General features: G+C 31.4%; 1 protein-coding gene across 1 annotated transcript in view; it reads right to left on the bottom strand.

Moving 5' to 3' along the window:
- The window catches only part of LOC129983985 (cadherin-99C-like), a 103,448-nt gene that overhangs the window by 35,462 nt on the left and 49,501 nt on the right, over nt 1-18,485 (bottom strand). The window contains exons 2-13 of the mRNA XM_056093723.1: nt 16,958-17,040; nt 14,598-14,660; nt 13,770-13,912; nt 13,604-13,666; nt 12,939-13,028; nt 10,718-10,825; nt 7,044-7,157; nt 5,440-5,607; nt 4,993-5,080; nt 4,227-4,339; nt 2,748-2,948; nt 808-945 (exon numbers count right to left, since the gene is read on the bottom strand). Of these exons, the coding sequence (XP_055949698.1) occupies nt 808-945; nt 2,748-2,948; nt 4,227-4,339; nt 4,993-5,080; nt 5,440-5,607; nt 7,044-7,157; nt 10,718-10,825; nt 12,939-13,028; nt 13,604-13,666; nt 13,770-13,912; nt 14,598-14,660; nt 16,958-17,027 (1,359 nt within the window). The 5' untranslated portion in view covers nt 17,028-17,040. The remainder of the gene's footprint in view (nt 1-807; nt 946-2,747; nt 2,949-4,226; nt 4,340-4,992; nt 5,081-5,439; nt 5,608-7,043; nt 7,158-10,717; nt 10,826-12,938; nt 13,029-13,603; nt 13,667-13,769; nt 13,913-14,597; nt 14,661-16,957; nt 17,041-18,485) is intronic.

Genomic DNA, 18,485 nt, shown 5'->3' with positions numbered 1-18,485 from the left:
CTGCACGCCTCAGGAATATACACTTATAACAAATTTTATTTTTCATAAATTTTTATGTACAGTATATTCCAGAGCATCCGGCTTAACGTGGAGGAAGGGCAGGCCGGATAACTAAAAAACTGGATAGGCCGGTGTTCTCATTTCTTTGGCCACCAATACCAGAAGACAAAGATTTTATACCAAAACCCACTGTTATAATACGTATTTTCCCTCTTCTTATTGAATAACAATCCCTCCATTTATCTCAAGCCGAGTAGAATTGAACGCGGCAGCAGCTTGATGAATCACAGAAGCCATTGCCGCGAGTTAAAACAGAAGGCTCTGTACTGGTAGTTTATTTATGTTTATATAATGTACTGCACGTTTCAAGAATTTATTTAGTGAAAAAGTAAGTTAAAGGGTATAAACTGTTCATATTTTAACATAAATTCTTTAATGCAGGAAACATAAAACATTAACGTAAATCGTAAGCCTAACTTTTAAGAAAATTAATTCAAACAGATTTTATTTTTCACTGATAAATAATACACTGACATGAAAAAATAACCCTCAAATAAGAGTCAAAATTTACAGTTTTTATTTTTTGAGAGACTAAGCCGGATAGTCTCAAACCGGATACTCGGGAGTGTACAGTATATATAATTTTGCTGTTGATATCCAAATTCTATTCAAAAGTAATAAAATGAGACCATCGTGTTCGTATCAGTGCAGTTCAATAGATCAACTGTGCACGCGTTCACTCTAGATTCAACAACAACAAGGCACGACGTTGCAAAGCATGCTTCTTTTGAAAAAGAGAACGTTTACCTGAAATGTGTATTTGTTGGGATTGGGAGGGTCTCGATCCAAATTGGCTTCGTTGACCACCAAGTAGCCGTCGGAATTCACTCGAAACGAATGGGTCGTTACTTCGAAAACGTATGAAACTTGGCCTTCTTCTCCACTCTGAAATATCAAAAAATTAAATTTCTACTCCAGTAGTTGCGCCTTCTCTCATCTTTACATACGAGTAGAATCTGGACAATGATGCATAAAAAATGCCATACATGTTTCAATTATTTGAATGCTTCGCATGCATTTATCATAGTTATATGTATATATATATATATATAAACGAACAAGTTAGATCTAAAAACGTGATTTGATAATTTCCGAAAAAAATCATAGCATAAAATGATTTTCATACCTCCTTAAAATTTCTAAATACTTTTTTTTAATCATACAGGTTTGATGCCATAAGTTTTGTATAATTAAATTTGAAAATGTATTTGAAATTGCAATTTATAATAATTTTATTACACACACACAATATTTTTTATCATGCCAGAAATTAAAATAGTTTTTTTTCTTGCAGAGTTTATCAAGCACAGAGGATTGAGATGATTTTCTTTGAATAAATAAGTGTATTTTACTTTAAAGACTTTTTTTTATTCGATACAACAAACAGAATTATTATCAATGAAGTAAACTGAATTGAAAATAAAAATTAATCATTGAAAATTAGTAACATTTTTAGAGTATAACTGTTTAAAAAATAAATTTAATAATACTATATTTTATTTTGAAATATAAATAGATGACAAAATATTTAAAAAAATTAAAATTAAACTCTTGTTATCAATCTTTTATACGTTATAGAAAACCATATTTCAATAAAAAAAAGTACAAAATTAAAATTAACAACCAAGCAATCAGTAACGAGGAATGTAGGCACAGATAACAGTCTCTTAGAGCGATTATCTGTAAATAGATATTATTTAAGATATATTAACAGGAGAAAATTTTTTTATCAGTAATATCAGAACAATTGAAGATCAGTATTAGTCTATACCTGATACAGCATAACCGGGTATCAACCTAATCCTATTCAATAAGTATAGTCTTTTTCTGAAAAATGTCATGGCTTACAAATTTGACGGCTATTTCATCTCCTACCAAAATTTACCATTATATGAAATTTATTATAAACATCACAGTGGCAACAGTTTCACATTTCGAGAGTCCATCTCATCAGGAAAGTATAAAATCAGATCAACGAAACTAAGTTTTAAATATATGTAGTCGAAAGTTTTAAATATAATCCCATACAAGTAAATGTAAGATTTCTATTTACTTCAGCCTCTTTTATGATCGAAAAGAAATTTGGATGATCGAACTAAACAACTTTTTTCTATTCAACAAATGTCCTATCTGTGCACTGTAAGGCACAAAACCTACTTTTTCAGCGACAGAGCAATCAGTTGGATCTCTTGTAGACTGCCTATTTAAATTATACGTTTCAAGGCATGTCTCTCAAAGAGCATGGATATGCTTTGTGCTGATCCAAAGTATTTTTGAGATGTCCTTTGTTATGCTACGCACAATGTATGCCGATCATCTGGTTGTTTTTTCTTTCACAAGTGATTCCTCTTTTTGCATTTTGCTCAGTGTTTAACGTAACTGTCTTTCTATGAAGATTCAGATGTTAGCCTTAAGAATGAAACCGAAAAGAATTCTCCATATCAGAGAAAACTGAAACCAATTCTCAATCATGGCGAGCTCAAAGTCATTCATGAGTCTCATTTTCTCAATCAACAGCAAATTGCAAAGTCTTCTAGTGCTCCAGAATGAATAGAAGAAAGAATTTAAACAACGAATTTAAGCTCTGCAGGAACGAATCGAAGTTCGAATGTAAGGTTCCTCTTTCTTGCTGGTCACTTAGTGTGACAGGGAAAGTAAAGACATTGACGTAAAAGAAAGCAACTTACCAAATCTGCATCAGTGACTTTCAGGACCAAAGGAACCTTCCCTTCTTTATCAACAGTCACAGTAGTGCCGATCGGAGAATTCTCGTTCACATACCCCTCCATGGCGGAAGGGATCAAAATAGGGGGATAATTGTCGACGGCTTTCACGTCAATCAGGAGTTTGGCAGTCGAGAATCGTTTGCTGTCTGTCATCTCTTCTGCCTGGAAGCAATTATTGCACTCGTCAACTTGGATATAATAAAAAAAATTATAGCTTGTTTCAAACTTCTTTGGATACATGCAATGGTTTTAAGGCAAGCTTGTCTTCAAAGAAGATTCATGCCAGAAATCCGGAAAGGATTAGAAACACGAATGATCTTAGAGAAGTTACAGAACTGTTACCGTATTATACCAAAAGTAGAACATAACTGAAAAATATCATAAAACGATTTTTATTTGGGACAATCACAATATCCTATCCTCATTTAAGACTATCAGTCTGGCATCAGTGGCATAGCGAGGGTAAATAATACCCAATGAATAATTTGATATTTTCGCTAACTGCTAACAATTCATCATCAATGACATAGCAAGTCCAAATAGTGACCGGGATATTATAAAATATTTTCAACCCCTTAACACGCTTCGTTTAGATACCTCTAGGATGCCCCTAGGGCGGATGATCGAGGTGTCTGAATCTCTTCCCATCTTCATTGCTTATCGTCCAACGATAAATAGAAGTGTAAATGCAACACACCTGCATATTTGATAGACGAAGTACGTGGATGAGCATAATCAGAATCAGAGCCTCAGAATTCAATAGGTTGTGTGTTGCAACGAACAGTTGTAATATACAGAAAGGGAATGATATTTTGTTTCTAATATGAGATAAGTGCAAAATAATAATAATACACCGAATGCAAGAAAAGAATTGCAGTAAATTCTACTTATAAATCTTAAAGTGTTTTGTAAAAAGGAGCTGGACCCTCGAATAATTCAAAAATAGTACACCGTAACTTCAGTTAACTGGCGAACGATGGAAATTTCAAGAAGGGGAATGAAAATCAGGTTAATAACTACTATTGTGACTGGTTTGGAAGACGTTATTATGAATGATTTGTTCACAAAAAGGATAAATGTTTGGTTGTTCGCAAGTCTGATGTTCAAGAATTCATCTTTATAACGGCAGTATAATGATATGGCTGTATTTCGAAAGCCTTCTTACATGTTGCATTTTATCAAAAATCTACAGTACGCATACATAAATTGATGTATATTGATAATTTCTATTACTAATAGTTTGATTTCAGAACGAAAAAATATTTAAAAGAAAAGAATGAAGATTTTCAAAAATGATTTTTTTTTCTATTTAAAGATATTTTTCAATAACATTCACACTTATGGTATTCATATATGCAAAGCAAATACTTCCATGAAAATTTCAACTTTTTCTGAAGTTTATGAAATTTTTTAAGAAAGCTACCATATCCGTAGTCATACCTTGATAATAATTTCCAGATTCTTGGCTATTTTCCTGTCTAATGCTTTCAGTTGACGAACTCGACCAGAATTCTGGTCGATCTCAAAATAGTCATTGTAGAATGGTGGAGTTCCTGAAAAGATAAGAAAACAGAAATAAAATGACTAAAAATATTTCTTAAAGAAAAAAATATTTTGTCCATTCTTTAAATAATTCTTTAGGGAAACAATAATAATTTAAGAAATTCAAATAAGCCTTTTCCGATTATGTCGTTTTCAGTGTAAAAAATTGAAATATATTTAATAAAAAACTATTTGTCATGAATGCTTTTTGTTTTGCAAAAAATAATTAAATATTAAAAGTTGTGAATAAAAAAAGCCATATGAAAACAGAATAGCATTTGGGTTATGATATCAATCTCTCTGCTTGCAAATACATTCCATTAAGCATAATATTCATATATTAGAATCAAAGATACCCGCTGAAATTACGTCCTCCTTGATTGCTGGAAGTCTGTGTAATACCTCCTTTTTCTTGAAAAGACGAAGCAGCACAGACGGATATGACCAAATCTTTTAAGATTACACATGTTTTGCAATGCCATAAAATAATTCAAAAATTTTTCAAAAAAAAAAAAAAACTAATGCAAAATTATCACATTGAAAATTTGAAAAATAATAATTTTGACTATAAAACGAATAACTTTATTTCATTTTCAGTTGTCCTAGAATAAAAATCAAAGTCACCAAAAACATAAAAATGCAATAAAATAAAATTTGTATTTACCATTTACAAATGAATATCGAATCGCAGAATTTAAAGAATCTCTATCCTTTGCTGTAATGGGTTCAGGTAGAACTTTTAGCATCCCAGACTACAAAGAAGGATCGAAAAATTAGCATCGAAATATTTCTAAAGAAAATTCTTTCATTTTCTTTCTTCAAGTCTTCGAGTAATTTCCAATTTGTTTTAGAAATAAAAAAATTTAGATGTTTTTAGTTACAATCATGAAGTTATAATAAATGTCATATTAAAAAGAGAGCACTCGAACAGAAATATCTTTACATTTAAGTGCAAAGTTGAATTTTAAATGACCTTGAGCGGGTTTTTTTTTCCTCTTTAATCATTGCAAAATTTTCTAAATTTTGACAAATAAATAAATAAAAATAAAAAATATCAATAATATTTTTTAATAATGTTCATCATTTATGTTAAAATATCTTTCATGTTTACCATAATCCCACTGGTAACATCAGCGTGGTATTCCGGATTCACGCATGCGCCGTTGACCAAGGTACACGCGTCATAGACAAATGCAGGATCTTGATCGTCTCCGTCAGCCACATGAACAGTCAACGTCGCAGTTGACGTCAGTCTTTGGGCGGGATCTAAAGCTTTGTCCTATGCAAATTATACAAAATATATTAATACGGTAATAGAAATGTTTTGATTTCAATTAAAGATAATTAAATTGCCATGAATCCTTGTTTTATCTTTCAAATACGTTTTTTAAGATCAAATAGTTCATCAATAGTTTCATGATCGTGAAAGCAAAATTTATACAAATTGTACTTGAAAAAATATCTTCAAAATAATAAGAGGCGGTGTGATCAAAAAAATCAAATGAAACATGCTCTTTTCATTCTAAACTGAATGCCATCCTGCAATGTACTTTAACACCGATCGTTGCTATCATTAAAGCGAACTCAAAAAGTCACCTGTCCAACAAAATTATTTATAATAAAATTCAATAAGGATTTAAAAAAATATTCCATTGCAATACATAAAGCTGTGCCTGGATTTTAAAAAACTACACTTTGATACGAATGTTGTATTTCTAATATCTTTACAATTATTATACTTTCATTTTAAAATCTGTGGAGGTCCGGACAACTACTGAATCAAAGTTTTACTTTAAGAGATTGAAATCCACCTGTAAAGATAGATAAAAAAAAATAAGGCGTATTGTGTATCAGAAGGTATAAGCTCTAAGTCATAACAGTAAAAAATGCAGGAATTCAAAAACGCATTGTTTTGGCAGATTTCTTTAAAAAGAAACTCATTTAAGTATATGCAGAATTAGAAATACCATAATAAAAACTACGCCCTCTATCACAATTTTGGGTAAAAATAGAAAAATAGCGTGTTTCATTGAAATTAATCTTTTTCCAAATGCAAAAACTCTGAAAATTAATGGATATAACAAATTTCGGGCGGCCTTCAGAAAAATAAAATAAGACGAATATTTTGATTTGCCAAAAAAATATGAATTTATATTCCTAAACTTCTTTATTTGCAAGAAAGTAAAAGAAAATTCAGTCACAGGAAGGTGTAGAAACAAATTTGTGTAAATGTATTTCTTAAACCAATGATTTGCATATATGACGACTTTTTGTCGCTATAAAGGTCGGTTGGTTGTTGGATTTTTTGGCACAAGAGCTAACTCTGGCCATACTGCGCCAGGATTATGGTAGAATAACTAAAAACCCGATGAAAATACATGTGTTGATATAGTATAAAAGTCCATCAAAATTCTTAGCTATAACTCAAAGTGAAATACAAAAGATAAAAAAATTAGTGAATTCAATTGAAGAATCCTTTAAATAAGACTGAGAGTATGTAATTTAAAATGTTCATTTGGAACATGCACATGAACAGTGAAATGAAACATGTCCATAAAATGCTAAATTATTGCATATAAAAACTTTTAATATTAAAAGGTTAATGTAATAACTGTCAGTTATTTAACAAAGTGGGTAAAAAAATAAAGATCCAAAGGCAACAGAAATTGAAAAGATACAAATTTTTGTATTTCATAGAAATGATGTGTTTTTTACCGTTGCCAAAATGGTGAGGTAGTACACATCAGTCCTTTCGTAGTCCAGCGTCTTCCGAACTGTCACCAATCCTTGATGCGGGAGGTCGATGGAGAAGAAAGGGTACCCGTCTCTCTGCAAAGAAAGAAAACATTGAACACTTATTGTAAGTTCAACTGATATGCTTCTGACATTATCCCTGATGGAACGATAATGCATATTTTAAAGTGTTACTTCTCTGCCTAAAGATGTTGGTATGATCTAAATATCCATTTTAAAGCAACACTAGGGCTATTTTAGGACGGACCAAGTAATTTTGAACTGCGGTCAAATGATGAGGATGACACCTGAGCTGACACCCTCCTCTCCAAATTTCCGCACCACACCAGCAGGAGAACGTTTGACCCCGGCGGATTTTACAAAGTCCTTACATGGTGGTCTTCGATGGAATCGGGCCTCGAACTTGAAATCCTAAGTTATAGACTACGGTTCCGAAGTCGAGACCTTATCACCAGGCCAACACGTCCCCCTTAAATATTTATCCATCCCGCACTTGTCATCTGACGTGAACATCTGTGATTTACCTGTGTAACTTCAAGATGGGATATTGAACTAATATATCATTAAATAAAGTAAGTCAAATTGTAAGTCAAGAATCCTCTACTAAGGAATGTCATTAAATATCTAAATAATGAAACAGTAAATCAATAACTTGACTTAAGAATTAATTCATCTAAATAATTCACATATCAATGATTTATTAAATTACAGAAAAGTAAGGTTACTAAGGTAATAATTCGTTTGTTTTATTTTACGTAATTAACTTATATTTTTTATGTAAATCAAGCTTCCACATCCATTTGAGCAAGCTGTCTTATAATCTTGAGTGTTTGTCATTTGGAACTTGAAAATGAAAGTCTCATTTGATTGGTGAAATCGTTGCTGCCCGCATTCGTTCAAAAGAATAGCAGCCACAAAGAGCACGATTGAGTTCTCAATAGATGTAGTGCGTTTAGAAAGCATCTCTTCGAAAATTCGGAAAGTGGTGCGCGTAGAAGAAAATATCTGTTCTGATTGATAACAGCTCATATGCCTTCGTTGCTCGGAAGAAAAGTGTTTTCGTTTCTTTTACTAATGAAATACTAATTGTTTAAATGACTATCATAAAATCTGCATTAATATAATTATTTATACTTGAGTACCGAGTAAAATTTGAATTTTCTATATCAAGCATTCATTTGAAGCCTTTATAACAAATATTTATAACAAAAGTTAGTAAAATGTTATATATCCAATCAAGTGTTATTAATAGGAACACTTTGAAAATGCATAATATGTTTAATATTAGCATGCACGGAAACAAACACTATTTAAATATAAATATTAAATCAAATCTTTAATGAAAAAGATTATTTTGCATAAAATATTACTATATACCAAATCCATCATCTTCAACTTTATTTTTAATTTAAAAGAGAAAAAAATATGTTTCTCAAATGAATTTTAATATCTTATTACTTATTATTAAAAAATGCATCTGTTTCCAAATTATTTTTAAACACCACAGAAAGTTAATTTTTTTTTCAAAAAAAAAAAATTATAATTAATTTTTGAAGCATGATACAAAATTTAGTCGAAGATTGGGAGTGGCAGGTTGAACATATGTTTAAAACATTGAAATAGCAGGCTACCATTTTCAAACGAAAATTTCAATCTCTATCGAAAGTGAAAACGACACGTTTTGAATCGACTTTACGTCAATCGAAACTTTCAAATACTTTAAGTTTAAGAAAAAGTTTACATAAAAAATTAAAATGTTTTATTTAAATATACTCTTTATCAGGCTTTGGTTATTTTATGCTTTAACATGCTTTGGTCAAAGAAACATTGGACTTGGTCATGTTGTTTGCTTGTGCAATACAGCGCATGTGCAATGGAGACATAGTTTTTAATTAACAAGAAATGAACTGTTTAATTAATTGGCAAGAAAGAGTCATAAAAATGGTCTTGATTTTTATAGAAATTAGAAGAAAAATTGAAAAGGAATCTATTCGCAACCTTGATTTCTATAGACTGCAAAAATTAACATTTCAATTTCATTTATAAGGATATATAATTTCGTTTTATAATTAACAAGATATTTATTTTTCAGTTAAGTTTATCAATACTTATTGAATAATTGCAATGCTCTGAATGCAGCTAATTTTATATAATTCTCCAATAAAATCAGTAATATAAAATCTGAACAATTATTTTTTTAATTATTTCAATACCCAGTCCAAAACTGTGTAAGGAGGTGTAAACTGAATTGAAGGGAAGAAAAGAGCATTGTTCATAAACTAATAATATGTAAAACTAAAATCTTTTCCGGCAGGAAAATGTAAATAATTTATCAATATCATTTACCTATTTTTATTACACATGTACTATTTTTATGCCACTTAGAATAGAATTGATTTCTTGCATCAGGTTTCTAATTATTTTTTTGACTTTGTTTCAATAGACATGCTTATCAACTTGTCATTGAGCATAGTCAAATAAGTTTCAGCATTATTATATATGTTTACGATCATAATTTGTATTTATTTTCTGAATTAACAGCAAGAAATAGAGATGAACTACACAAGGAAACTCATACTCCTGAAGACGCAAACAAATTCTATTAATGTAACATGAAATATCGAAAGAAATGTGTATGCAAATGGCGTATGCAATGTGTATGCAACGTGTAACTGGCGTATACAATGCGTATGCAATGTGTATGCAACGTGCAACTGGCGTATGCAATGTGTATGCAATGTGCAACTGGCGTATACAATGCGTAGGCAATGTGTATGCAACGTGCAACTGGCGTATGCAATGTGTATGCAACTGGCTTTATCACAGTGGACTATGATAAAATCCATCAGCCAATGAGTCCAAAGGGGTTAGTTTCTAATTCTGAAACTGATACACATAACCGTTCAATACATATTAATTTGTAGGCGTACTGCATAGAAGGTTTGACACGTGTTTGAATTTATGATCGATATTCCCACAATTTTGGATATCCAAATTTTAGCGATGAAGGAAAATTCCTTCCATTAGAATATGAAAGCTCACGAAATTCTAGATTTGGACTTCTGAGAACCAGATTCTTGAAATATCGCTACATCATCCAAAACCTGATTAGCGATAACAAATCCCAACTAAGTCTAAAGAGGGCGACTGCACTTTCTACTGATTTAACAGCTCCGGAAAAAAAAAAAAAAAAAGGTTTTTTTCTTCTTCATAGCAGGCCTATGTAAACTAAGTTACAATGACACATGTTATGCTGAGACGTCATTTTAAGCGAATTAAGAAAACAATTCAGTAACAGATAGCAGCATGTCTAGATGCATATTTACAATACTTTCTCTTATTCAAATTAATATTTCACAATAATAAGTAAATTAGAGGTATATTCATCAAAAGATTTTAAAAAGTGTTACTTGAGGAATTAAAAAAAATAAATCCCTCAGTTAACTGGTTAAAGTTGTCCACAAAATGCTTTCACTTCCATACGTATATCTTTCTGGAAGAACGCATACAAAGATGCGAGTCTCTTTATTTCCAGGAAGCTACTTTGGTCTAATGAGTCATTTTAAGGTCAGTAGCTACAATATTATAGTTTATAAGAAGGCTGTAGTGTGTCAATGAGCATAAAATATACTGACCTCCGTCGAATCTCCAGGAGAAGTGGAATATTCAACTAAGCCATTGCTGTCAGAATCCGCATCTGTAGCAGACAAATCTCGAAATACGGTAGTGCCAATAGGAGTCAACTGAAACAAAACAAAACAGCATGAATAATATAATTATATCACAATTACTACACAATTATTTCATTAGTAGAAAATATATAAAAGAAATTTTTGGTGATTTGGTTGATAAATGAGTGTTTTGAATAACGTAACGTATTGGACGGTCTAACTTAACTACTCAGTAAAAGAGCCGAAACATTTTTGATGCGAATTTTATTGCACACATCACAAAACACTAACTTAAAAAGTTAAGTATTAATATTCAGTTAACATGAAATTTAGAAGTTATCATTTCAGAACCGTTTGTCATTCCCCGTTTTCAAAGATCATTCTCTTGCCTCTCTAAACTAAACAAGAAGTCAAGCTCTTCTTACCAATCGATAGATGGCGCTGGCAAGTTACGTTATTTTCATTAATCGCGCAATATTGGTTCAGAGTATCTGAGAAGGGGTGAAGAGAGTTTAAAACTATGAAGATGAAAATTAAAAACTGTGCCCTTCAAATCCACCTTGGGAGGCACTGGCAGTGATACCCATTTCGTAAGTATGCAATGTAAACATTACAGGACTCTACATATAAACGAAACGACGAAGGAATTTTGAAAGTAAATTGTAGAAAAAAATAGATTGCAGATAAATGGTAGAAAAAAGTAGATGGCAAGTAGATATGATGATAAAAGTAGGTTGCATGTAAACTATAAATAAATTGTAGAAAAAATACATAGTGAGTAAAATGTAGAAAAGTTCATGGTTCATTGCCAAGAAGCACGTTTTATTTGGAGAGAAATTTGGTTATCGAAGTTATTTATTAGGTAAAAGCGATGTGTCTGAAGAAATTTCATAACAATTTTGTTGAGAAACTTGTGTTCTTACGTAGAAAAAATGTATTCTGTAACTGCGTGTTTTTGAGGAGTTGCGTATCTGTAATTGGAAAGTAAGCAAGGATTTCGTCTTCCAAACGTCGCCATTTTGAAAATTTAAATTTTTAGCAATATATTTAAATTTTAGGCCATTATTGTGTTTACATAATGTTTACATTACATTTAAATTTAAATTTTGGAATCAGATTCTTAAAATTCGGAGAAAAAAGATTGATGAGTTATATAAAAGATTTTGGAAACTAAAATATAAACAAATAACGTTTGAAATGATCCAACCCAGCTAAATAATTTATAACTAGAGGGAGTAGTTTCCCAAAAATTTTCTCGCATACGTTTCAATCCTAGAAAACTCCCTGCATAGCATTTGCGTACAATAGATACGAAATATTAATCTTTGGCATGAATATACTATTTTTTACTAAATCTATCATACCATCATTCGCGAATTCTTTGACGAATTATTTGAATTTGGGTTTTAGACTCATTTTTCCAAACGATTGGAACAAAAATTTGACACAAAATTACACTTGCAGTCAAAAGCTTCCGTACCAAATTTGAAATATGTAAGTCATTGCTTGTTTGAGTTTTACTTTTACATGTTTCTGAAAGTATAGACCGACAGACAATCGACTCCCTTGGTTGGATTTGGCTCAAAATTTGTCAGATAGCTGTACTCTAGATGTTAAAACGAAGTAACGAATTTTATCTATATAGCTCTCTTCGTTTTGCAGTTATCAAGTATTCGTACAGTATTTAGAACAGAATATTAAGTATTTTGCTCAACATTTGATAGAATCTAAAAATTTGGTATAAGACCGTATTCAGATTTCATCCGTCTGTACCTTCTGAATGAATCCCTTCCAGTAGTTGTATTGAAAGAAGAAAACATGTTTATCCAGCACAGCTCCACTGAAGAAAACTCTAAGCAACTTTGATACCCAGATCCATTAGAAAATTTCACAATTTAATTTTAAAAATGCTGGGGGGATGTGTGTGGGAGGGGAGGAGGTGTTGCTTCTTAGTTTGGATAGAGCAACCAAATTTCGGTTTCTAAAGTAGAATATTTTTACTTGCGAATATTGTTTCGAAGCATACGTATAAATTCAAAGAACATTTCTTTTTTTTTCTTCTTTTTTTTTGAACATTCCAATTTATATGAGCTTCTTGCTTTATCTAAGTTCTATGCATTACGAATATCTGTAGAAAAGTTCTAGTATATACGATGTTCCTATCCAAATACATGATGATACTCACTTCTGACACTGTGGTTTCATAAGTTCTTGCTTTAAAGAGGGGCGGATTGTCGTTGATGTCGCCTATACGGATGACCACAGGGATATTGCGCTGAAAAAAAAAGGCATTTATGTTACTGCATTTCCAAATCTACATCACTTCAAATTGTAATGAAGAAATCTGTATTAAGAGTAACATGTAGAAGAGAAACAGTTACTTGATTAGCAGCGAACAAGCTTTAAAATTTTCCTTTAAATAAATCAAAATAAAACTATATAACACTTTATTTTTCTACATGAAAATGTTGAAAACATGACATGTTGTTGATTGGATTCATGTTTTAAAAAATTACCAATTTAGAAATAATCTATGAATCTATCCTTTGTTGTGCAATATTGAATCAAAAGATTGCTGGATAAAAGCTGAATTGAAATTACATAAAATTTCTTTTAAAAAACGAATTTTCTGTAAGCTACATTCTTCTGTAAACGATTGCGTGTAATGTCTGAAGCTTCTTCATAAAAATCAATGATTGCGATGAACTAACTTTAATGCAAATTAGAAAATGATTCTTCTTAGATTCTTGCTATTTTAAGGTATTCGCTTAAATAATCAGTACTCTAGACGGTTAAAAAGTACCGATAATATTAACAGTTATTATTAACAGTTTTATTAAACAGTCTCACCTGCACACCAGAAGTGACCTCTCTGCACGCTATTTGTAGCCTTATCATCGTCAGCTTCCCGTCCTGAAAACAGGCAAAGACATTAACTCATAAAGAAAGTAGCTGAATTACAATAACTGAGCAGCGAATTGCAGTAATTTCCTTTCAGAGTCTCTGGAATACTCACGTCTCTGTCGATCGGCCTCTTGAGTCGTAGACTTTTGCCTTCGATGGCGAAATAATCAGCCGTCGCCGTCTGGATCTCAAGCTCTATTTGGTGGGAAAGCCCACGAATAGGAAGTTCTATTGGCACTGTGCTTTGGTTGATTTCTGGAGGAGTGAAATATAAAAATGAATTACTTACAATGTAATGAATTATTCAATTCATTCATTAGTTTCAATTCTTCCTATTTCGTTACTATGTCTTTGTATCATTATTTAATTTCGGATATTTCCTTGGTAGTATTTTTTTACACTACTTTTGACATAGTTTTAAATCAAAGCCTTAGACCTTATTTGAGACCAAAAATATTGCATTTCAAAAATAATTTTTTTTTCGAGCATTCGAATTTTGGGCATTTCAAATTAAGATACATTTTTATCCTAGTATTCTTTTATATTTTACATATAATCATACATTCATACATTTACATATGATATAACTGTACTTCAAAGATAAATATTTTTCGAAATGGATTCAAACTTTGGAAATTTAAAAGGTCATTTCAAATTAAGAAACATTTTTATTCTAATACTCCTTTATATTTTACATATGATCATACATTCATACATCATAAATTTACATATTATATTACATATGATATGACTGTACTCCAAAGATAAATTTTTTTCGAGATGGATTCAAACTTTGCAGATTTAAAAGGTCATTTCAAATTAAGAAACATTTTTACCCCAATATTCTTTTATATTTCACATGTAATTCGAAATATATCATAGATTGGAATTTCTTTAGTTATTTAGGTAGGGAGACTGAAATTTGAACAAGTTTACTTACGATTTCCTCTGCTTTCTAATATATCCATTATGATCACACTCTCTCCAGTTTCGATCTCGCATTCTAAAAACATAGAAGCAGTTTCATTACAAATAAACATCCGTTTCAGTGAAAATTAAAAATTAATCACAATTAATTAAACAGGAGAATAGTCAAAAAGCATCAGAACATTTCATGAAATAGTTGTTTAGTTTAGTTTAATTCATTAAACTATATCAAGAAAAAGCAAAGAAATAAATATTCTTGCGCTGAAATGCGAAGATAGAACATAAGTTTTCTGCAGATAAGTACTTAAGCAGAGTAGAACCACACAAACCATATTTAAAAATTTTACATAAGAAAAAAGAATGTAATTTCACAGCACAGCATGCATCAATGTGTTCAGGATTATTATTAGATGCCTTTACTCCGACTCCATTAGGAGGGCATATCATCTTAGAGAAATGAGTCTGTTTTTCTCAAATTTACGGAAAACTTCGAATTGGTATATTTAGTATGCTTTGTTCCATGTTCAGTGACAACGTTACTAGGTCAAGACATTACAATAGACATTTATTTCGAATGTACACACCATGAAGATTTATGGACATAAACTAGCTCTAAGAAAATTTGAAATGAAACATGAAACTGAACCTTTTCATCATCAAATTGTGCAGAAAATCATAAATGAGAAATCCTGCATTGGGCAGATGGACAAATACTAAGATTTCTAAGGTCACGTCTAATGACGAATTTCAACAACATAAATATTTACAGCTAAAGATAATGTTATAAAACATTCATTTACACAATAATATAGATCGAAGATTCAGGGGGTCAGTTGTTTGAGAATGGATCCTATTACATGAAAGTCCATTCATTTGAATTTTCAGGTTGGATGTAATTTCAAATAAAAAAATCGAATAGAATCGCCATTTCCAGACTTCATAGAAAGGAAACGTTACATTAAATATATAACACTGTCCATTTTTTTTTATTTTTTTTTTATTTTTATGAATGGCACTTTTCTGTTATCAAAAATTATTCAGAGACCGTATGCCATTTCTAGTAAGGCTCTAGAAAGGCTTTAGTAAGACCAACGTGATGAAGAGGATTCTACAATAATATTATCATGAAGCTTACGCCCTCCCCAGATTGGCCATTTCTAGGAATATTTAAATGATGCAGTGTACAAAAAGAGAACCAGTTACCGCATCTGCAATTGCAATCATTCTTGTCGCTATTTCGAAGCCTGCCGAATGGAGCGGATATCAACAAAGATACATTAGTATCCGAGATACAGGGTGGACATAAAATAACTTTTCCTGTTTGGCGGCATCTGCCGCTAAAATGAATGAACGAAATGAAACCACGTTTCATATACGAAATAGAAATAGGAAAATAAATTCCACAGAAAATAAAATTAGTACCAAAAGCTACTGATAGGTGAAATACTGGCGCTGCTGTCACGAACGAACGAGGAAATTTGCATATTGAGATGGATTATATAAAATTCCTAGTGTGTGCGTGATAACAGCGCCATGCATTCCTTTTAAAAAGGGAAGAGCAAACGACCTGTCAGTAATTCGTTCTTGACTATTGATGTGTTCTCGACTTTTATTCGTAATTGACTGTTGATGTGTGCTTAATATGGGCCTTACCTTACCTCAATGTGCTTTATTGGTATAACTGTAGACAGTGCAAAGTCGTGACTGCTCTTAAGTAAACCGGCATGTCTTATGTACAGAATATAAGACAGGTTGTTATGAACATCGAACCTGACTGTTTACAGGCAATAGAGGAGAACGGCAGACACCGTATGCAATATGTTGTACACAGGGAAGGTCATAATATTGAAAATGTTGCACGGCGCCCAGAGAACTTTAATGTTGATGAATAAAAAATTATTTTCTGTGAGTTTCATGAATTCGCTCATAACTGTACTCCCACGGCGCCATTATTTCTCCTTTCGGCATTTTTTGGTACTATTTGGGGGGGGGAGAGAAATCGTCTTTCCATACCTTCCACAGTCTCTATATGAAATGTGGTTTCATTTCGTTCATTTCTTTTAGTGGCAGATGCCACCAAACAGGAAAAGTTATTTTAGGGCCACCCTGTCATTCTGGAAGCTCTAATGTTCAGCTTGAGAATAAACGTGCTGTTTATTTTCTGTATCATGATCTAATTATATTAAACACAAGCTAAAAAATAATTTTATACAACCATCTTAAGACAAGAAATCAGTTAAAGACATTAAATTATTTAAAACCAACTTGAGACATTGTAATAGAGAAATATTTTGAATTGAAATTATGCGAGGTATAAGGTGTTGAAAATATTCAAGAGTAAAACTATTTTTAAAATGTGTTGGTTCTACTTACGACTTCTGCAGAGACTCAGGAGCAGCCAAAAGAATGAGAGCGACAACAGGAGTCTTTCTGAGGCAGCCATAACCTGGCTCTTCCTATCAAAAGAATAAAAAGGGAGGTTATTATAGCTAAACTAAAACCTTCAAATAGAAATGAAAGGAAATTCAGGTTTCATCCATCAACAAAAGATAGCTTATTTTCTTTCAAATATTAATTTGAAAGAAAGAATTCCGTTTCAGTGTAAGTTAAACTTTTAAGGAATTTCACCGTGAAAGAGAGTGCTGATGCATTTATTTCAAAGGTACAGACTTCAAGAGAAAACATTATTCAAATTTCGAATGCAAACATTACAGATACTCTAAATGCGCTCTTTTTATTATGAGGCACCAGGTGCAATCTGCAATACTATTTTTATCAAACATTCTGCAGAATGAATCTGAGAAAGGCACTCTTGTATTTTTTCGAAACCGAGACGATACAGTACTACAACAATTTTTTGACTCATTTCTTAATGATACATTACCATATCGTATTCATAAATTATAAAATTAGAATCAGTGCATGAGGTGTTCACTTTTGGATATGCATATGGATACCACAACTTTTATGAATAATAATTGATTTCGTTTCATGAATGAACGTGAAAGCAAATGTGATACATGGTTAGAGATTCGGTTATATTTTTAAAAAGACCCAGTGCAATTAGTAATGAAATCCGTTAAGTGAAAGAAAACGATATAAAAGCTACTTGTTATCTCCTTGCGCAAATTTAAAAAGCTCCTAAATATTTTTTTTTCTAGTTATATGCTGATGTTTGAATGACTGAAATGTCGTATTCTGAGGAGATCATTAAAATAAAAAACTAAAAAATATTTACAAAAAATAAAAATAAAAAAATATTTATATTTTGGGATGGAAACACTTATCATTATTATCTTATTTAAAATTTTCAATGAAAAATGGAGGAGAGGGAGGGGAATTCGATATAAAATACTAGAGCGGCAGTAAAAAAGATTCAAATTATTTTTCAAGCAATCAATATGTTTATCCATTTTGATTGAAAAAAAAAGCAACGATGCAATATTCAAAGTTTACGATCAAATAAATTTATTCTAAGAATCAATATCAGACCAAAAACGGAAAGAAAATTAAAAAATCAAACTAGGATTTCGGTAAGCGATTCTGGGAACTTAACAAGGTACAACTTCAATGGTACTGTTGCGAAGGAGTGTATTATTTTTGGTGCTCAAAGCAGCACCGATAGATAATTAATTAATTTCTCTTTCCAATATGCATTTAATTTTGTGCTTAGGCTGATGAAAGCGATTAATCTCAAGTATGTTTCTTTCAAAAACACTGGCGGAAAAGACTGAAAAAAATCTGGATGTCACTGCTTCTATGCAACGAAGGCCCTGGATTACATTAGTTTTTTTTTTTCATATTGGGAAAACGTCATATTTTTGGTGAAATTAAACTGTATGATAGGGGGGGGGCTAGAAATAAGATCTGTTCGATTTGAATGAGTATAATGATTATAGTG

The sequence above is a fragment of the Argiope bruennichi genome, chromosome 9, assembly GCF_947563725.1.
Source record: "Argiope bruennichi chromosome 9, qqArgBrue1.1, whole genome shotgun sequence".
Taxonomy (NCBI): domain Eukaryota; kingdom Metazoa; phylum Arthropoda; class Arachnida; order Araneae; family Araneidae; genus Argiope; species Argiope bruennichi.
The sequence above is the reverse complement of the archived record's forward strand: the minus strand, read 5'-3'. Positions and strand labels throughout refer to the sequence as shown.